The following is a 21,711-nucleotide window of genomic DNA, read 5'->3' on the forward strand; positions in this document are numbered from 1 at the left end:
GATATCCTCCCATCCATAAGGAGGAAATAAATAAACAAATAGAGGCTCTCCTAGATAATGGCACCATCTCTCCTTCCGACTCCCCCTACAACTCCCCCCTCTGGATAGTCCCCAAGAAACCCAACTCATTAGATAATAAACGCTGGCGCATGGTAATCGATTACCGTACATTAAACGAAAAAACGATCGGCGACGCGTACCCGCTGCCTAATATCACCGAGATTCTTGATCAATTGGGCAGTGCCAAGTATTTTAGCGTTTTCGATCTCGCGTCAGGTTTTCATCAGATACCGATGCACGAGCCGGACGCGCAGAAAACAGCGTTCTCAACACCTCACTGTCACTATCAATTCAACCGAATGCCATTCGGTCTGAAAAACGCTCCTGTTGAAAAACGTTTCAACGGCTTATGGATCAGGTTCTGTCCGGGCTGCAAGGAATCGAATTGTTCGTGTATTTAGACGATATCGTGTTATATGCAGGGTCATTGCGCGAACATGAGATTAAATTTAATAAATTAGCCGAAAGATTACGAAAAGCGAATCTAAAACTCCAGCCTGACAAGTGCGAGTTCCTGCGCAAAGAAGTCGCATACTTGGGCCACATCATCGGCAAAAACGGAGTTAGACCGGACCCACAAAAAATTCATACGATGGAAAACTTTCCAGTGCCGCACGACCCGAAAAGCGTTAAGCAGTTCTTGGGGCTCGCAGGATATTATCGACGTTTTATTTCAGATTTCTCCAGAATAGCTCGTCCGCTAACCAACTTACTAAAAAAGGATGTAGAATTTGAATGGACTGACGTACAGGAACACACGTTCGTCACCCTTAAAACCTTACTATGTTCGGAACCTCTCTTACAGTACCCAGACTTTACACGACCATTTCTAATTACAACCGACGCATCAAAGTACGCTGTCGGAGGAATTCTTAGTCAAGGTCCCATACGTAAGGACCGTCCCGTCGCATATGCCTTCTAAATTCTGCAGAGCAAAATTACTCTACAATTGAAAAAGAACTTTTAGCAATAATATACAGCGTGAATCACTTTAGACCATATGTATACGGTCATAGGTTCGATCTCGTGACAGACCACAAGCCTTTAATCTGGCTGCATTCCGTGAAAGACCCCACGTCTAGGCTCGCACGATGGAAACTCAAACTCGCCGAATATGAGTACAAAATTTGTTATAAAGCAGGAAAAATAAATTCGAACGCCGATGCGCTGTCAAGGAATCCGGTGGTCGAAGTAACTGCAGAGGAAACCATCAATAAAACTAAAAGTCATAAACCTTTGTTCCCCCTTGCATTGAACGAGAGTGTCGACTCAACACCCGCCCCGGCTCTGCCTGCAAAAATTACTCCGCCTAGACAAAGCCATGACATTCCAGAAGATGTAGTTTCTCTTACGTGTGACGAATTTATAGACGAAGACGATACAGAGTTAGACGACAGCAGCGAAGACAGTGACTTCCCATTACCTGACACTCCCGACACTCCTTGCTAACGTTTTAAAGTACGAGAAGTACGTGACAATTTCATTATGCGCAAGGATAATCTTATCATCTTTACCACACAGACGGGCGAACCCTGCGACAAGGGAGCGCGCATGCTCGCAGAACAAGGGCGACTCCCGCGGATCGAAAACGCCACTCTCGGGCGCGCCAAATTAATTAGCGACAAAAATCGTTACATAATCGCTCTGATAATCAAAGAACGCGTATCCGAGACAATAGGGCGACAAGTAATAACCGAAGCGATTGCAGCATTATTAAGCGTGATCAACGAACTCGGCTTAACGACGGCCTCACTATGTAAAGGTGATATAGATAGGGTACCGTGGGGAAAAATTAGAGACATCTTGGATGACACGTTTAATAACCACAGCGCTAAGATAACAATATGCACCAATAAAATTTCAACCCCCCCAGTCGACGATCGACTGCGGATACTTAAAGAATATCACTCCGCGACGGGTGGCCACAAAGGCATAACGAAAACTTATTGGCGCATAAAAAACCGTTATCAATGGCCTAATATGAAATCGGATATACAGATATACATTCAAAATTGTAGAAATTGCCAGTTAAAAAAACTTGTGCGCTTGAAGACCCGCCAGCCGATGGTCGTAACGGATACCCCAGCCGCTGCGTTCGAAAAAATATCAATGGATATTATGGGGCCGTTACCCGAGACTCGAGCCGGCAGTGCGTATATCTTAACCATACAGGATCTCCTAACTAAATATTCTCTCGCGATACCGCTTAAACAAGCGACCGCCGTCGATGTAGCCACCGCGTTCGTAAATGAGTTTATCTGTATCTACGGCGCCCCTAAAGCGCTTCTCACCGACCAAGGCTCAAACTTCTTGAGCGCCCTTATGCGCGCCGTCGCCCGAAAATTCCGCATATCGCAATGTAAGACAACCGCTTATCATCCGCAATCGAATGGCTCGATCGAAAGAAGCCATCACGTACTTTGGGAATACCTTAAACAGTACGTCGACAAAGAGCGAGAGTGGGACGAACAATTAAGGTTAGCAACGTTCTCTTACAATACAAGCATGCATGAAAGCACGAAATTTACACCACATGAGTTGGTTTTCAGCAAAACAGCTAGAATTCCGACGAGTGATCCTATTTTGCCGAGCGACATGAGTGAAACATACGTAAATTATATAATTTCATTGTTCGACCGACTCAGAGACTCACAGGAAATAGCCAGAGAGAATCTCTGCCGAGCGAAACAAAGATCGAAGGTTTATTACGACAAGAAATGTAACCCCCGAACCTTCCGACGCGGTGACCAGGTATATTTACTAAAGGAACCCGTAAAAGGGAAACTCACCGACCAATATACCGGGCCACACGAAATATTAGAGATTTTAAGGAACAATAATGTTAAGATAGCGATAAATAGCAATAGGACTCGCATAGTACATAGCAATAAACTAAAGAAATTGCGTTATATCGGAGAACGCGGAGCACATCTACTCGAGGATGACGACCCCCACCCCGGGCCTAGCAGAAGAAACTAACGCAGAGACACTCACTGACGCATTAGTCTGACAACAAACGCACCCAAGAATGGACACACGGGGAATCATTTTCGGCATCATCACCGCGCTCCTCACCCTGCCAGCGGGAGGGCTGGTGGGTTACGACTGCGGAGGCCACGGTCTTAATATTACATCTTTATCTCTATTAGATATAGGGGATTGTAATCTGGAAGACATCGAGCCTATCACCGAGAACACTCACGTCCAATTGCTCCAGCTCTCGGACTTCGACAAGACCAGAGTAATCCAGTATAAAATTGAGATCGACCGCATAATATATTATTGCGGGATGCACTCTCATGTATCGATCGTGCATGGCGGAAGGAGAGTATATTTGCAAGAAACAGCGGCTAGCAACTGTCGAAGAATTCATGAAACCGGTGCAATTGATTTGGAAGGAAGAGATGGCTACATCACTGGCCTGAAACCAAATAGTTCTTCTACCAGGAGCATCACCCTCGCCGAACATACGTCCGTGGATGGACGTTGCAGCGGCGCCCAGTATAGCGACCCGTATGGAACGTGGGACAGCGTCGTAGTACAAGCAACGATTAGGGTCACACTGCGGGACTTCGAGGCGCCCATTCGCCGTAACTCACATGAGATTATCTTACCTTCCGGCTTACACTGTAAGGTCACGGCCGGAGAATGTCTCGACACCGATGGAGACGAGACCTTTTGGTCGATGATACCGCCCGATAGCTGCCACTTCAGCCATTACGACGTCCTGTACGAGGGACAAGCAAGCAAATTAACTCCCAAGGCCAACCAGACAGCACCTACCATTTACACGGTCACTACGAGAGAGACCACGTTCGCGCTCACGCAAGCAGGCAAAAGCAACCTCTGCGGGTATACACTGGTGCAAACGGAACACCCAAAACTCTTTATTCTGGAAACACAGCAAGACCGAGCCTTCAGGGTGCGATCAAGAATCTCCGTGAACAACTTGGATATTTTCGCCTATGTAAATTCTAAGTTCGTGTACGTAGAGAAACACATCAGGACGCAACTAACGCGCTTATATCGAGACATAACGGAGCAAAAATGCGCTTTGGAAAAACAAATACTCCAGAACGCCCTCACATTGTCCAGCATTGCACCGGATGAAATGGCGCACCGCATCATGAAATCCCCTGGGTATACGGCCGTGGTGGCCGGAGAAGCCATACATCTCATTAAATGTGTCCCAGTGGAGTGCAAAATTCGACATACAGAAGAGTGCTTCGCTGAACTGCCTGTGACCTATGGAAATAGTTCAGCTTTCCTTCTACCCGGATCAAGGATACTAACGCGAACAGGAACACATAAGGATTGCAGCGAACTCCTGCCAAATATGTATAAAATACACGAGACGTGGTTTCGCTTCATGCCGCGCCCGGTAGAATCTCTACCCCCACCCATCATCCAACCATTAACTCGACCAACGTGGAAATACGTCACGCCCACAGCGCTCGCTACCAGCGGGATATACTCGGACGAAGATCTGAACAGACTCCGCAACCATATAATGTTTCCGGTGGAGAAACCGCAAATGTTGAATACCTTGGCGCGAGGAGCAATGGGTCACAACATACCCTCAGGAAGCATCTCGATGACGAACCTCTTTGACGAAAGATCCCTGGAAAGAATTGCCGAAAGTGCGGGGACACGTCTTTGGCAGGGATTCATTACATTCGGGTCAGCGAGCGCAGGAGTTATGGCAATATTTCTTATCATCAAGCTAATAAAACTGATCGTGGACACAATAATCCATGGCTACGCGCTTCACTCGGTATACGGCTGGAGTCTGCATCTATTTGGGGCCATTTGGAGCTCCGTCACACAACTGCTGCTTCATTTAGCGGGGCCCAACGAGAAGGATACACCTGGAAGACAAAAGGACTGGGGGGCCCACCTCCCTGTTTCCAATCCCCATTCCACGACAGAAATTCAAACCCTTAACCCCACTGCACCAACATCAAGTGAAAACGTGAGTGAGAGACCCGTGCAGTACAAGGAACTTCGCGCAATGCTGCAAAATAAAGAAAACGAATAAATGATAATCGCTAAGATAAACAATAGTCCTTAAGCAAATAAACATGTAACCCTGCGGTAAGTTAGATGATTGCGCTAATATCATAGATTAAGAACAAAAAAAAAAAAAATCAAATAATTGTTAAAACGTCGGACAGAGTCCAACATTTTATTTTTAGGGGGGGAGGTGTCACGTCAGCGGTACTTATAAAACTTGTCCAGGAATGTCCTTGGCCAAATTACAAATTTTTCCTTACTTCAATAACCGACGGGGCACTAGAATTGCAGGGACCGCCCCTGACATCTTCTCCCCACCTCACGCGCCCTACCAGCATGCAGGGGCACCTTTTTTCTGAAAGCGTTCGGGTTCTAAAAACGGGACTTGCTCTCTCTCGCGAGCAGCGAGTGTTTTAAGGAGTTAGTTCAAAACCTCCCGGGGTCAGGTCTGGTCGAAGAGAAACGGTCTCTTCCAGAGTATCGTGATTTCTAGTTTAATTCCTAAATTCTACTCGCGTGAGCAATCCAATCTAATTATAGGTACATCTTATTTAATCTTCCTAGTTAACCGCATCTAATTATTAGTTATAACATAAGTCTGGATATGTGTGTAGCAACTGCAGAAGTTATAAAATACATTAATTACTTTTGAGCAATTATAAGTACGTATATATAATAATATTTGACGAAACCTCTCCTTTTACAATAAACGCCGCCACGCGTATACGTTTATCGTTTAACTTGGAGATTGTGTGTGTGAACGAGCGGAATCAGCGCCGGCCAATCATCGAGCACCTACAAGGAGCCTGACCAACCGGAGTCCAGACTGAGCCGCGTGTCCCGCACCACGGACCAAACCACCAGCAAGATTCATGAAGGGATTACCGTAGGTTTCTTCTTAACCGAAAGGACGCGCAACTCTCGATTTGTTACCCGCCATTGGTCCCCGGTTTGTCCAGGTATCAATTACCAACGGTTGGACCTTGGGACGTAACACCAGTTTGTGGCTATTGGATCGCGTGCTACGCAATATGGCGCCGGTGGTTACCAACCACGGCGAAGGACGTATGGCGGGAAAAAGTTAGGTTGAGAATGAGCGCTACGCACTGCTTCTGATTTTATGCCATGAGGCGTTTTAATACACACTTAATGCCTAATTAACTAAATACAAATGTTGATTAAAAAGTAGAGACGTGATTGCGCGTGTAAGACGGCTCGGATACCGGCATCGTGTCGCGGAGTTACAATGCTAGAACTATGAAAATACACTCTAAGAATTTATCGGACGACGCTAACAATTACCACAGACATGAATAGTAATCGGTATCGGTCTCGCGGAATACACAAAGTAATTCGGAACCTTAACTTCCGAGTTCTAACTTACTGACTATCGCAGAGACTTACACGAGGTCTGCACGCGGCACGCCATGACGCCAGAGAGAGAATGGGAAGAGTCATGGAAAGAACGACCGTATCAGCGTCGCGACAGACGCATGCAGCGCCGCCACTAACGTTCGCAGCGCCGCAACTAACGCTCGCAACGCCACAGTATGCGCACTCCATTTTGGCCAACACTAACATCCGACAGAGAGTTGCGCTACTGTTAACTATATATACTGTAGTCAAGCGTCAGTATGAAAAGGCATGTAAGCTTAGGATGCTCGACGCTCGACGTTTGACGCTCTCATGTAATGGTATCTTAAACTAGATTCATGGCGTCTCCCGCCCAAACCTAGGGACTTTTTATAATCGTCAACCTGCATGTTATACAAATGTCGCTTTTACGGGCTCTGCCAACAAATCGGTCGAATGTTTTCGTCGCGTCTCGCATGTCTGTGTTTTGGAGTAACATTACGAATGATACGCACGTCAGACTTCTTATCACATCATGTACATTAAGCAGGTTTGTAAGCAAATCGTATTTGTAATCGTGTCGTAATCTAACACGTCATTTTTGAGACGGAGTTACGCTTCGTCTTTTCTTTATTTGACTTTACCCTTTCTTGCATTGCTTCCATTCTAATTCTTGATTGAATTATTATTGAGATTTTGTATGCATGAATTGTACGTTACCATGAATTGTAAGTTACTGTTGAATTTCTAATATATTAATTCGGAGCATTATATTGTTATTATTGCGATTTCTTTGGGTTTATGTTGAAACAGGTAATTATCCAAGGATTTAAGTCGTATCGTGAACAGACAGTTGTTGAGCCTTTTGATCCAAGGCACAATGTAGTGGGTATGTAATTGATAATCTTATGCAGGATTTATATGCAGTTAATAAGATTGATATAATTATACATATACATTGTAACTGAACACTTTTCTTCTAAGTTGGCAGAAATGGTTCTGGAAAGAGTAACTTCTTTTACGCGATTCAATTTGTCCTTAGTGATGAATTTTCTCATCTCAGACCAGATCAGAGACAGGGACTGTTGCATGAAGGAACAGGACCTCGTGTTATATCTGCCCATGTAGAAATCATATTTGATAATTCTGATGGAAGGTTACCGGTAAAAATCATTAGTAGTTTATGTCACACTAGTGTTTAAACACGCGCGCGCGTGTGTGTGTGTGTGTGTGTGTGTGTGCGCGCGCGTATATAGATATGTATAAAAAATTTAAATATATATATATATATATATTTAATATCATTTTAGATTTTGTCGATATATATGTCATAATAATTTTAATAATATATATAATTTTGTCTTTTATTCAGATCGATAAAGATGAAGTTTATTTAAGGAGAGTAATCGGCTCCAAGAAGGACCAATATTTTCTCAACAAAAAGATTGTAACAAGGAATGACGTAATGAATTTATTAGAGTCGGCAGGATTTTCTAGGTCCAATCCGTATTACATTGTGAAGCAAGGAAAGGTTTGTTTTTTTATGTAGCATATTTATATTTATCTGTAGTATAATATAATTGTTTTGCAGATAAACCAAATGGCAACAGCACCAGATTCCCACAGATTGAAATTATTAAGAGAGGTAGCAGGTACTAGAGTATATGATGATAGAAGAGAAGAATCAAAATCTATTTTGAAAGAAACAGAAGGAAAATTAGAAAAAATCGAAGATTTTCTGCGAACAATAGGTAATTATAAAATTTAAAGAATTATTTAAAATAAAATAAAATGAATAAATAATTATTTTATATTGTAGAAGAGCGTTTGCAAACACTTGAGGAAGAGAAGGAGGAACTGAAAGAATATCAACGTTGGGACAAACAACGTCGTTGTTTAGAGTATACGATCCACGAACGTGAACTTAAAGAAAATAAAAGAAAATTAGAAGAGCTCGAGGAGTCTAGAGCAAATAGTGGAGCCGAACAGGCAAGATTAGGTGCCGAAGCTAAAACAGCGCAAGAAATGGTACGTGCAGCTACAAAGAGGCTAAAGGAAGCAAAAAAGGAAGTGCAGACTGCTAAAGAAGAAAGAGACACTCTTAGGTAATACACATACTAAAAATTGCATATAAAAAAGAGAAATATTTGTAATAAAATGTTTGTAAAATACAGTGCAGAGCAACAGCAATTGCTGAAAGAAAAAAACAAATTAACTTTTACTATTAATGACTTGCTAGAGGAAGTAAAAGGTGATAATGACAGCAAGAAACGAGCTCAACAAGAATTGGAAAAGTTGAAGTCTAATATCGCTGCTCGAGAAACCGAGCTAAAATCTCTTAAGCCAGAGGTAAAAAAATATTCAGATATATATATATATATATATATATATATATATATATATATTTAAATATATATTTAAAATTATGTGTATTTTTTTAAAATACTGGAATGTGTGGAGAAACATTTTTCTTTACAGTATGAACGAATGAAACGTGTTGAAGAAGAGTGTACACGAGAATTACAGTTAAAAGAGCAGAAACGTAAAGAATTATATGCTAAACAAGGTCGTGGTAGTCAATTTACCACTAAGGTAAAAATAAAAAAAATTGTGACTCCATAGTAATTCAAGTTGTATTTTTGTTTTTATATTTAAATTCCAATATGATAGTTTAAAGATTTATTTATACATTAATAGGATGAAAGAGATAAGTGGATACAAAATGAGCTTAAGCAGCTTACGAAACAGATAAAGGATAAAGAAGAGCATCAAAAAAAAATTAGTGAAGATTTAAAACGTGATGCAGAGAAACAGATTGCTTTGGAGAAAAAAATAGGAGATCATACACGCGAGATGGAACAGCAACGTGCGTCAATAGACGATCATAACAAGCAATATTATGAGCTTACGAAATCGAAAGATCAGTGTCAAGCAACTCGAAAAGAACAGTATGTTTAATTTATTAAATTAATACTTATGTTAGAAATCTTAGAATTTTACAAACTGAATATGTCGAATTGCAGGTATCGGCAGGAGAGTGTATTGCAATTAAATTTATCTGGTCTAAAGGAAGATTTAGCGAAAGCAGATCAAAGTCTAAGATCTATGGCTGGCAAACCTATTTTGAATGGCAGGGATAGCGTACGCAAAGTACTAGATACTTTTCGGTAAGATTAATTTTTTTTATAATATAGATACATTATTTGCACAATTTTTTGAAGAGATAAATCTATGATGATGACATATGTAATATGGTGGTATTTAATATCTTTGTAGTGGACGAAAAGATATGGTTAATGAAGTGAGCAGCTATTATGGGCCTGTAATTGAAAATTTCAACTGTGACAAAAGCGTCTATATGGCAGTTGAAGTAACCGCTGGGAATAGATTGTTTCATCACATTGTGGAGACCGACAAGTTTGGCACAAAAATTTTAAAAGAAATGAACAATCAACGGTTGCCGGGAGAAGTAACTTTTATGCCACTGAATAGACTTCACGTAAAGGATATTGATTATCCGCAGACTTCTGATGCTATACCCATGATATCCAAGTTGAATTACGATCCCAAATTTGATAAAGCATTAAGGTAAAAGGATATAAAATAAAAATTATTAAATAAGAATTTTTTTCTTTTCTTATTTTTTTGTAATATATAAAAGTTTTTTTATATATTATTATCGTACATTATCATATTATACATTTGTTAATTATAGATATATATTTGGAAAGACTTTGATCTGTCGTAATCTGGAAGCAGCAACGACTTTGGCGCGGGATTCTGGCTTAGATTGCGTTACGTTAGAAGGAGACCAAGTTTCATCCAAAGGCTCCTTAACTGGCGGATATTTCAACACACTCAGGTCACGGCTTGAGATACAAAAAACTAGATCGGAATTAATGTCACAAATTTCTACTCTCGAAACTCAATTAACGACGCTTAAGGAAGAAATCAGAAAGGCGGATCAAAATATTAGTTCTTACGTTAGCGAAATGCAGAGAACTGAAACTAAAAATAGTAAAGCTAAGTATGTAATTAGATGATACTTTTAATTTAGAATTATAATTAATATTAATTTAAAAAGTTATACAGAGTGTCCCAAAATAATCATTAAATATTTCATGGGCAGGTAGAGCAGATTAAATTGAGTTGTAGTCCTCTACCATTTTGCAATTTTCACAATAATTAACAAGATATTAATTGATAAAAATTGTCGAAAATTAGTCTTTAATAATTTTCAAATACTATATCAAGTTTACAGAAAAACTGCAAGAGACAAAAATTGTTTATTTTTTTCTCATAGAGCTTTAAAAATTTTTTCACAATTTTTAATTGACTTTTTAGTATTGTATTTTCTTATTTTTACCAACATAAGAAAATACGGTATTAAAAAATTCTGAAAAAATTTTGAAAAAATTTGAGTAAAAAATTATTAAAAATCAATTTTCGGCAATTTTTAGTAATTAATATCTCGTTAACTTTATGAAAATTGCAAAATGATAAAAGACTTTTTGATTTAGTTTAGTCCGCTCTACCTGCTCATAATATTTGGCGATTATTTTGGGACACCCTGTGTGCGTGCGTGCGTGCGTGCGTGTGTGCGTGCGTGCGTCGTTTAAATATTTATATCTAATTATTGGAAATAAGTGTAGAAATTTTTTTGTTGATTTTAATTATGACAATTAATTAGCAATTCATTATTAATTTGATAGAGATATATACGACAAAATGAAAGCAGAAATACGTCTTATGAAGGAAGAATTAAGTGCTATAGAAAGGTATCGGACACCAAAAGAAAAAAGTCTTGCACAATGTACTTCAAGTTTGGAAGCTATGCGTGCGACTAAAGACGGCCTGGAGAGTGAATTACATCAAGAACTTATGGCACAGTTATCCGTTGCGGATCAGCATCAGGTGAGCGTAAATAAATTTTTAAATGCAGTTGAATTAAGAATATGATATTTCTTTTTCCTTTTTTCTACCTTAAATTAAAAATTGAAACTCTATTTTATCGATTTTGGTAGGTCGATACTTTAAATGACGATATCAGACGTTTAACAAAGGAGAACAAAGAAGCGTTCGCAAAACGAATGCAATTGGAAGCAGAGAAGAATAAGTTAGAGAACTTATTAACGAACAACTTAGTGAGAAGAAAGGACGAGCTAGTTCAAGCTTTACAAGAGATATCGGTCGAAGATCGACAGCGTCAACTTGATTCATCAAAGATCCAGTTAGCGGATATCGAAAAGAGATTAGTGAAGGTAAACGAGGACTTCAAAGCACAAAATGAAAAAGTAACCAATGCTATGAAGAAAGTAAGTATTTAAGAACACAGTGACCATTTTATTGTATATGTTTAAATTAATATAGTCTTTAATCTCCCCATTTTATATGTTTAGCAAAAATCGGAGTCTGCGGAAGTTGAGAAATGGAAATTAAAAGAAAAAGAAGCGCAAGAGAAGATTGAAGCGGATGCGAAAGACTTGGAAAAATTGGCAAGCAAGTTAAATATCCTGCAACAGAAAATAGTGGAGTGTACACAAAAAATTACTGAACTTGGCGCATTGCCTAGTCACGAAGCTTATTCTAAGTTTAGTACAATGTCCACGAAACAGCTTTTTAAGGAAATGGAAAAGGCAAATAATCATTTAAAAAAATATAGGTGTGTATTTTTTTTTATTTAAATATAATAAATTAGCAAAAATTATTTATATATATTAGGTGTTGGAATTAATTCGTAGCGTTTTACAAGTGATGGGAAGTACTTTCATTAATGTATTTTTTAATGCTCATGTGAAATAAATAACATTCTTTCATTAAAAAACGCTACGAATTAATTCCAACACCTAATATAATTATTGATCTATTATATTTATTAAATTAAAGATTGTGTCAGCAATTTATTATATTTACGTTTTACATATTTTTAGCCATGTGAATAAAAAAGCTTTGGATCAGTTTATGTCCTTCAGCGATCAGAAAGAAAGATTAGTGAAACGGAAAGAAGAACTGGATCGAGGCGACGAGAAAATAAAAGAACTCATGTCAGTACTTGAACAGCGCAAATGTGAAGCGATACAATTTACATTTAAGCAGGTATGCCTATATATACAGTATATATAGTGTAGTTTAAACTTTTAAAGTAGTGGAGGATTAATGTCTTAAAAATCTGTTATGATAATATTGGGTCATCTAAAAAGTATCCGCGGTTTTTTGTCATTAGATGGTGTTGATGGTCATATATCTAGTGACAAAGTACTGCGGATATTTTTTAGAACCCAATATATTTTTAATTTCATGTGACAATATTTTTTTCTTTTTTTAAGGTGAGCAAGTATTTTAGTGAGGTATTCAAAAAGCTTGTACCTTCGGGCCATGCACAATTGGTTATGAAGACTGCAGACGGCGATGAAGGGGATGATGGAACAGCGGAGCCATCAGATTCTGATAGATTTATAGGTGTAGGTAAGGAGAAATAGATTTTTACATTTATCTCAGATATATTGTATTATTATATATAATAAGAAAGATTTATTTGAAAATTTTTTAAATCTTTCTTCGAGTTAGCTATATTTCATATTTATGTGGTATGTACTTACTTTATTTATGGATTTTGAAAACTTGTATATTTATTATTTCTAGGTATAAAGGTGTCATTCACAGGACATAGAGGCGAAATGCGAGAAATGAATCAATTATCTGGTGGACAAAAATCACTCGTAGCATTGGCCCTGATATTCGCGATACAAAAATGCGATCCTGCACCGTTTTACTTGTTCGACGAAATCGATCAGGCACTAGATGCACAACACAGAAAGGCAGTAGCGGATATGATCCACGAGCTTAGTTCTGACGCTCAGTTCATCACCACGACATTCAGGTGACATAATGCAATCAGCAGCCTACAAGATTTTGAGATTGATTCAAAATGACATGATTGTTATATTAATAGGACAATATAAAAAATAAAGTGTTTGTTTCGTAGACCAGAATTACTGCATCATGCAAACAAATTCTATGGAGTGAAATTCAGGAATAAGGTTTCGCATGTCGAATGTGTGACGCGGGAAGAAGCGGCTGATTTCGTCGAGGACGATACAACACACGGTTAAAATATTCATAATTTACAATCAAGTTTTTTTTTGCGTGATTTCAGAAGATACCACACGTACAAATGGATCAACTTTGTTATGATTTCCGTTAAGATTTTCTTCACATTGATAGGTTTTTTGAAATACTTTACGTATGAAATCACATAAAGAGAAAAAATTAATTTTTTATGTGTATATTCGGATTCTTCGCATAGATCATTGTAATGATAGTCATATTACACATGACGAATATTAATAGAAAACGCAAGAATTTTGGTAATATTTTATTTGTAACAGATTACATGTTATGAAAACATTGCAAAATATGATAATTGAAATTTGGTATATATATATGAACTGTTTTTTATATTATAAACTTTATAAAATAAAATGACTATGATAAACACGGTAATATAAGTTTATGAAATTTCAGAACAATTGTTCCATTATAATTAGGAGTTTTTTTTAAGTGGACATAAAAAAGGTGTTAATAAGGTATTAATAAATAATTTCTAAAAAGAGAATTCGGTTTAAAAAGATATTTATTCGAAGCATTCCTCTTATTGGTTGTCGGTCTTAACCTGCGTTCGCATTCATTATATTATGACTAATTTTAATACTAAAAGCACTAATTAAACGGTAAAAGAGATGTTAGTGTGTGCATCATATACAGAAATAATTTTATGAAATTTTTAGTTTTACTAGTTTAAAGAATTAATATATTCTAGTTTTAGATTATTTTTATCTAAAACATATAATAACACTATCAACTTCCAAAGTGACGATATTCACGGTTTAGCCATCGGAATAGTTTTTGTTAAATGTAAATATTAGAGTTCACAGCTTCACAATTACACTTCATTTTTGCACAAAGAACCTCACTATATGTATATATGTGTATTAGTATACACATGATCACCATAACAAGTCTTGCAATGCAAAGTCATCGATGACACTAAAGGCCACTGCGTTTGCATGAAAGAATTAAGTGTACAATGTAACTTTTATTCCAAATGGCTTTTTGAACACAGATTTTAAGAGCAATATGATGATAAGTATCCCATATGGCTAATATATCTGCGATACACGAATGCGAATTTCCTTAATATTAAAGGATTTTGTGACAGCAGAGCAATATGACGATAAGTATCCCATACGGCTAATATATCTGCAATACACGAATGCGAATTTCCTTAATATTAAAGGAACTTGCGATAGCAATGTTATTCTTCTTTTATTACAAGTATGTTGTATGTAGTTCCTTACATCTTCAATGAATAGCAATGAGACCAGATTCCAGAAGTTTTTGTAATTTTGCAGCTATATCAGGATTCTTCAAATGGCTGTGCAAAAAAAAGAATTTATTAAAATTTCTGTCAACAGGGAAATGGATACAAATGGTACATTAAAAAAAAATTTTAATACTCTTTTGAGTGTCCTGAGATTTTCAAAGAATATTCAATATATAATGTAATAATAGAAAATAAAGTAATACAAGGTTGCCACAGAAAATGAATTTATTATTTTAAAATTCTCTAATTTTTTTCAGTTTTCCAGATGAAAATGAAAAATTTTCTAATATGTATTTTAATACATTTAGAATCAAGATCTATAAGAAAGCTGGTCTATATGATTAAAAACAACACAAAAAATATAATTAAATTGTGCAAATTCAAGAAATACTAAATATAATATAAACTAAAAATAATAATATTGGAATTCCCGCGATAAACTATAAAATAACTAAGAATAAATGGGCAATTGAGAATTGACAAAGTGATCGGCGTAATTCGTTTTGAAAAACTTCGCTTCATCTTACATTAATAAAAAGAACTTGTACATGTTTTGACTAGTCTTCTAGCCTTCTTCAGCAATAATATGTAATATTAATAGATGGTGATCCATACATTGATAGAACGAAACCTACGATGTTACAAATATTGAATTAATTGGGTCGTCATTATATAGTAACTCTTACTCCATTACGAGAGTTGTTCTCATCAGTTGCAAGGCTGGATGGTAGTAACGACTAAAATCTTTAAAAATTAATAATTGTATAAAACTATAGGTGAGAATTATAATCAATGTAAATAAGACAATGAAGTAAGTTTTGTTTACATTGATTATAATTTTCATCTATAGCTTTACATAGTTATTAATTTCCATTAATTAAGCACGAGCGTGACGTAATTGATAGCGTACGAGACTGCTATACCAGAGATTCCGGGTTCGATCCCAGACAGAATCGAAAAATTTTCGTACGCTCATAACTCCTCTCGACAGGCAATGGTAAACCAACGAGAGTATTCTTGCCATGTGCACTTCTATAAACAAAATCGTTCGGAATCGATGTTAAACTGTAGGTCCCTTATGATAGTGTACAATCAGCGTGCGCACTACAGGCATATGTCAGGTAGAAGTCACCACATTCGGAGGATTATGGACGGAGGATGTTTCGTCTACCAATGTACCACTACCTATTATTGCTGAAGAAGACAGCAAGTCAAAACATGTACAAGTTCTTTTTATTAATGTAAGATAAAGCTTTTTCAAAGCGAGTTACGCACCAATCACTGTATCAATTTCCAGTTTGCCCGTTTGTTCTTAATTATTAAATATAAATTGTAATTATTTTATTAAAATCACTAAAGTGCGCGAGTTTGGAACATATTTGATTATGTACATAATATTAAAAAAAAAATTATAACAATTATTTGGAATAGGAGCAGTTTAAGAAAATTGTGAGCAAATTTAAAAACTCCAGACTTTTTTTACATTTTCCCCTGACTTTTCTCATCATTGGTTTTCTATGACCAATTTCCCTGACTTTTCCCAATTTTCTAAGTCTGTGGCAACTCTATAATAGTAACTGTTGGACATGTGGCTCTGCGTGAGAACGATTAATTTATAGGAACTGAACTTCTTATATGGTTCATCTTTTCTCTTTTTCTTTTTAATGTGGAGAGAAAAGAAAGATGAACTGTGCAAGAATTTTATTGTAGCTAAAAAGAACCTTATATTCAGCGAATTTCAAGACTCCCGAAGTTTGATTCCTATTACTCTATATATTGTTGTCAGATTATAATGAGCTTTCTACAATAAACTATTATCTAAGTTTTAAGTCTTAAAAGCCGTAAAAAATTAAGCAATTATAGTTGGTTATTCTTTTCACATTCAACATTAATCAATTTCTTACGACAATTCTTAATTAGGTAATGACTTATTGTAGGATCCATAAAAGATTGATTTGAAGAACTGAAAATTTGAATAAAGGAGTATAAAGGATAACTTTTAACACGCATTTTGGGAACAATAAATTGATACGTAACATCTCTCTTAAAATAGCAAAAATATTTTATCGAGATCCTCTTTAAAATGAGCAATTGAACAAACATTTGCGTATGTTAATGAAACTATAAGGTATTTTCGTGTCTTGATACATGCGAATATTTCATGAACATTCAGGGCGAGAAGCAACCTAATACTAAACCGCTTCTGTATGATATTAAGGACTTTTTCTTCGAAAAAATCCATTTTCTTTAGATTTTTCTGAAACTTATAGAATAAGCTTGTTTTAATGTCCTGAACATGTGCTTTAAAACTCAATATCCGGAGCGAGATTAAAAAATATTCCACTTTAAAGTTGAAGCGTTAAAATACACACACACACACACACACACACACACACACACAAAATCCCTATCTAAAGCTTATTCAAAAGTGATCTTTTTATTCACTGTGAAAGTTTTTTTTTGACAATTTTTTGAAACAATGAGATATAAAACTTGATATCACAAGGAATAATATGAAATTTGTCTGAATATGGCTTCCGATATTCATTTTTAAGAAATCATTAAGCAAAGTAAGTAATACAGTAAGTAAAGTCGCTATTTTTTCGACCGGCGGCAATAGCGAAGACGGGAGACATTTTATATTGTATAAAAAAACTTGTATAAAAACATTAACACTTATGGAATATCTTATACTATATAAAAGTAAAATAAATTTTTATGAAAATTTATTTCACAATTGCAGTCGGAGAACGTCCTTAACATATAGAATGTTAATGTAATACATTACTTACTCTTGTAAAGCTCTTGGATCGCTCTGCATTTGTTCCAAAATCAATCTCATGGCTGGATCTCGCAATATACTCTGGATCTCTGGATCTGCCATTGCTCTCTTTCTCACTTCTTCCGGATTCGAACTTGCGGATACGGCGCAAGAGCGATAGCCTTCTAACGCCTCGCTATTCTGTGGATCCAATTCCAGAGCCTTCTGATATGCTGACAAAGCTTTTCCTTGCTGCTGCATGGCTTGCAAAATTTTTCCTTTCCTAATCCAGCCTTTGATGAACTTTGGATCTAATTCGACAACTTTCTCACAATCCTTCAAGCCGAGATCAAATGCCGCCAGTTTAGTATAACAAGCTGCTCTGTTACTGTAATATTTGGGATCATCCGGATTTCTTCGGATCGCTTCGGAATAATGTTTAATAGCGGCAGGATAATCGCCATCTTTATACTTTTGATTTCCAAGTTCCTTTTCTTCTTCTGCTTTAATCGGGTCGATATAAGCCTTCCTCTCTTCCTCTTTGATTATTTTGTCTATATCCGAGAGTAAGGTTTTAATCTCCGGCGTTCTGTGCTCAGACATAGACTTTTCATAATACACCTTAGCCTGCTTCCAATTCTCCATTTTCTTATAAGCGTGTCCAATTCTCGTAAATGCTTTTGCTATTAATTTGAAATCCGCTCTATTTTCTCTACCGATCTCAATAGCTTTCTCACATTGAGCGATACATTTCTGATAATTTTTCTGTTCGAAGTACACTGCCGCTATATTCAACAAATAGATGATTTCTGTCGGATCCAATTCCACAGCTTTATTGTAATGCTCTAAAGCCTCCTCGAAGCTCTTTTTCTTGTAAGCCTCGTTACCAAGTTTCTTCTCTTCTAAGGCTTTTCTCTTTTCAGGTGGAAGATTGTCCTCCTCCTTCTTCTGAGGCTTTGGTTCTGGTTTGGGTTTCGGTGGTTCCGATGAATTCATCGGTTCAGTTTCCATCGATTCCTCCATGTCAGCGCTCATTCCTAACAGCACGCTAAGAGTGGTGAGCACTCTGGTGTCCTGGAGATTAATACTAAGACTCTGTGGATTGGTTCGCAATTCTTGTAATAACTTCATATATTCAGGATCAGATAAATATCCCTTTGTTCTAGGATCACTAGCCAACTTGAGAAAGATGTCTGGTGAATTGAATGGATTAGTTACAGCAGCTGTTTTCTGAGCCCTCACCTCGGCCAGACTGCTTCTAAGCTGTGGATTGTTTGGATCCAGTTGTAGGCCCTTCTCATAAGCTCTGATGGACTCATCATACCTGCCCAAGTAAGCAAGAGCACTGCCCTTACGCGAATAACCCTTCCCCCAATCTGGTTTTAAACTGACAGTCTTTTCGGCATCCTCCAGCGCTTGCTGATACTTTTCGGATTTTGCATATGCCGCTGAGCGATTGCTATAGAGAACATGATTATTGCCATCCAAGATGATAGCATCTGTGTAGCATCTAATAGCTTCATCATAATTTCCAGTTTGTAAAGCAGCATTTCCTTTCTCTTTCAACAAAGCTACCTGCAAAAACGATACAAGAATGTACTTGGTTGTACATAGCAGATGTTATTCATTTAAGATCGTTTTAAGTGCAGTCTTAACCTTAGCTATATACACTGAGGTCAAAGAAACCTCAGTATAATTTGCTAAATTGAGATTTTTTTTCGTGTTGCTAAATTTTTTTTTTTTTGAACTTATATATCTCGAAGCTTCTTAATTCTATTTATTCCTTAATTTATTCCTTAATTAATTCTCCATCGATTGAAAAAAATTAATTGAAATATGTCCATTTTTACGAAAGTTATAAATATAGATTGTAACAAATATAGATAGGATCTTAGGGACCCATGTGTATATCAAGAAAAATAGTATAGTTAGGGTTAAGATATTAAATCACAGAGCTGTGTATGTAAGCATTTTAGGACATTATTTAAGACGTCTTGAAATAAGAATGGATTATGAATATCAGTCTGTTTTTTTTTCTTCTAACTAGTGGTCCAAAGAGTGTATCCTTGTACTTAAAATGAAATAGATATGTATTTGAAATAGATATGTATAGATATGTATTTGACGAAAGCAAGAAAGTTCTAATGAAGTAACAAAAAATAAACCTATAACGGATACGGTATCTTTTGGATTAATAAGTTAGATAAATTAATCTTGCTAGATGATCAACCTTTGTTATTTATTCTTAATTTAGTATTTTCTTATTTATCCGTATCAGCGTGTCCTTGTTCCATTTTTCTATGATCGACTGAATGGAAAAAAATGAGTGGTAGCAATCGGAAGAAATTTGCTGGGAGAGCGGGGAGGAGGACAATCGTCAACTTCGCGGAACGTGACGAAGCGTCTCTGAGGAAAATGCGAACTTCGCCTTCGCCGTCACGCGCGTAAATCCTCGCAGATTTACGAGCCTCACAACGTTTCTCGCAACGCTTACCTGATCACTCATCATGCACGCTTAAAATGTTGAATCTCTGTCTAGTTCCTGATGATCGTCCGTTTGACTCGAGCAATAAATACGTTCAATCTCAATGATGACTCGTATAAATTCTTGTAAATCCTCTTGTGTGCCACCGGACGCGTGTATGCTCGTGTGCCGGCGAAGGTTCAGAAAGCTCCAGAAACAGACAAGCAGCGACCTCACACTACTATTTATGCATGTTCTACATTTAGGTCGCAAGCCGTAAGAAATTAACCAATCATAGTCGATTATTCCTTTCGTATTTAACTGTAATTGGCTAATTTCTTATGGCTTATAACTTGCGACCCTATTGTAGAACAGGCATTAATGAGCGTGTGGTGATATGTGATACAATATATATATGTATGTATACGCTACGTATACATTACTGCGTGTTCGCAAAGTCATGCTGCACTATTTCAGTAAAACGAAATCTATTCGCGTTGTTTGCACTTTTGATACTTGGAATCTTCTCTTTTTCTCTCTTTTCAAGGCCAAATATCATAGAGCGTATACTACTAGAGGGGGATTCGAATGCAATCCAAGCAATCAGTGGAAAGTGTGAGCAAGACTGAGAGACAGAAGGGGGTCGATTCTGTATCTTCAAACAAGGTGAAAATTACAAAAGTGAACAAATTTACTAGATGTTGATCAATGAAATTATTGTATTAGTATTCTAAATTCGCTCACTTTTGTAATTTTCACCTCGTTTCAAGATACCGAATCGATCCCAAGATGTATATTTCTGTTCTGCTCTGTAACTTTTCTTCTTTCGATAGAAAAGCATAGAAAGATATATTGGGTCATCTAAAAAGTATCCGCGGTACTTTGTCACTAGATATATGATCAACACACATCTAGTGACAAAAAACCGCGGATACTTTTTAGATGACCCAATATATTGCTCATTTTAAGTGCAAAAATATTTGAAGATTTCATGCAACGTCGATAGACCTATAGATTGTTTTTTAAAAAGAATGTTAAAATGTTGATAACATTTATATAGATTTATGAAATACGTAAAATATTTTTGTATTTATAGTAATAATAAATGAAAATTTATTATACAAACTATTATAATTTTATTTTTATAATAATTTGTTTTGTTTCTCGAGAGACTATTCAGAATCGCTTCGAACGAATCCAGTGTATTTGAAATAGCATTTTGTTCGTTTTGTCTCTCAGGAGCTGCTTGACTGATATTCATCGTTATGTCGTATGACGGATATGCAAATCCTGCATTTCAAGTATGCTGGATTCATTCGGAATGATTCCGAGCAACTCCCGAGAGACAAAACGAATAATGCTAATGTATTGGGAAAAAGTTCGTAGCGGTTTTTTAGTAAAATTCAAGTGTTTTTCTTAGAGTATTAAAATCAATTTATTTAAACCAAATATGCTCCATTATTTTCAATAATATTTTGCCATTTTTGAGGCAGAGCCATAATCCCATCGTGATAGAACTTCTGTGGTTTCTGGTCGAAAAACTGTTTCAAGCGATTTTCACAGGCCTCTTTTGAAGTCAGCTTTACACCATTAAAACAGTTCTGCAGAGACCTAAACAAATGATAGTTTGAGAGTACTATGTCAGGACTACACGGAGGATGCATTAAGACTTCCCAG

The 21,711-nt window shown here is 36.8% G+C and overlaps 3 protein-coding genes across 3 annotated transcripts; 2 read left to right on the plus strand and 1 right to left on the minus strand.

Annotated features, from left to right (window-relative positions):
* Positions 1 to 3,087: 3,087 nt before the first annotated feature.
* On the plus strand, positions 3,088 to 7,869 carry LOC147908489 (uncharacterized). Its single transcript, XM_087409340.1, has 4 exons — positions 3,088 to 6,767; positions 7,240 to 7,315; positions 7,469 to 7,589; positions 7,799 to 7,869. The coding sequence occupies exon 1, from the start codon at positions 3,089 to 3,091 to the stop codon at positions 5,096 to 5,098; it is 2,010 nt and encodes a 669-aa protein (XP_087265466.1). The 5' UTR covers position 3,088; the 3' UTR covers positions 5,099 to 6,767; positions 7,240 to 7,315; positions 7,469 to 7,589; positions 7,799 to 7,869.
* Positions 6,781 to 14,041, plus strand: SMC3 (structural maintenance of chromosomes 3). The gene is made up of 19 exons (XM_087409339.1): positions 6,781 to 6,976; positions 7,240 to 7,315; positions 7,411 to 7,589; positions 7,799 to 7,957; positions 8,018 to 8,177; positions 8,246 to 8,531; positions 8,601 to 8,775; positions 8,905 to 9,018; positions 9,124 to 9,374; positions 9,450 to 9,593; positions 9,703 to 10,014; positions 10,142 to 10,453; positions 11,139 to 11,340; positions 11,451 to 11,741; positions 11,826 to 12,088; positions 12,357 to 12,522; positions 12,753 to 12,891; positions 13,069 to 13,306; positions 13,412 to 14,041. The coding sequence occupies exons 1-19, from the start codon at positions 6,962 to 6,964 to the stop codon at positions 13,536 to 13,538; spliced, it is 3,609 nt and encodes a 1,202-aa protein (XP_087265465.1). The 5' UTR covers positions 6,781 to 6,961; the 3' UTR covers positions 13,539 to 14,041.
* On the minus strand, positions 14,042 to 20,295 carry Stip1 (Stress-induced phosphoprotein 1). The gene is made up of 3 exons (XM_011055839.2): positions 20,065 to 20,295; positions 17,602 to 19,145; positions 14,042 to 14,860 (listed from the first exon to the last, which is right to left on the minus strand). Exons 1-3 carry the CDS (start codon positions 20,077 to 20,079, stop codon positions 14,788 to 14,790), a joined length of 1,632 nt encoding a protein of 543 aa, XP_011054141.1. The 5' UTR covers positions 20,080 to 20,295; the 3' UTR covers positions 14,042 to 14,787.
* Between the last annotated feature and the right edge of the window lie 1,416 nt (positions 20,296 to 21,711).

This window comes from Acromyrmex echinatior, chromosome 9 (assembly GCF_024713525.1).
Source record: "Acromyrmex echinatior isolate Ae372 chromosome 9, ASM2471352v2, whole genome shotgun sequence".
Classification (NCBI taxonomy): Eukaryota; Metazoa; Arthropoda; class Insecta; order Hymenoptera; family Formicidae; genus Acromyrmex; species Acromyrmex echinatior.

Bases quoted from the DNA above. Each gene is read 5' to 3' on its own strand.
- SMC3 (XM_087409339.1), top strand. The intron at 7,590-7,798 runs GTAAAAATCATT...TCTTTTATTCAG, and splicing joins ATTCTGATGGAAGGTTACCG to ATCGATAAAGATGAAGTTTA. The intron at 12,523-12,752 runs GTATGCCTATAT...TCTTTTTTTAAG, and splicing joins TACAATTTACATTTAAGCAG to GTGAGCAAGTATTTTAGTGA.
- LOC147908489 (XM_087409340.1), top strand. From the start codon at position 3,089: ATGGACACACGGGGAATCATTTTCGGCATCATCACCGCGCTCCTCACC.
- Stip1 (XM_011055839.2), bottom strand. The intron at 14,861-17,601 runs GTAAGTAATGTA...TTTTTTGCACAG, and splicing joins GATCCAAGAGCTTTACAAGA to CCATTTGAAGAATCCTGATA.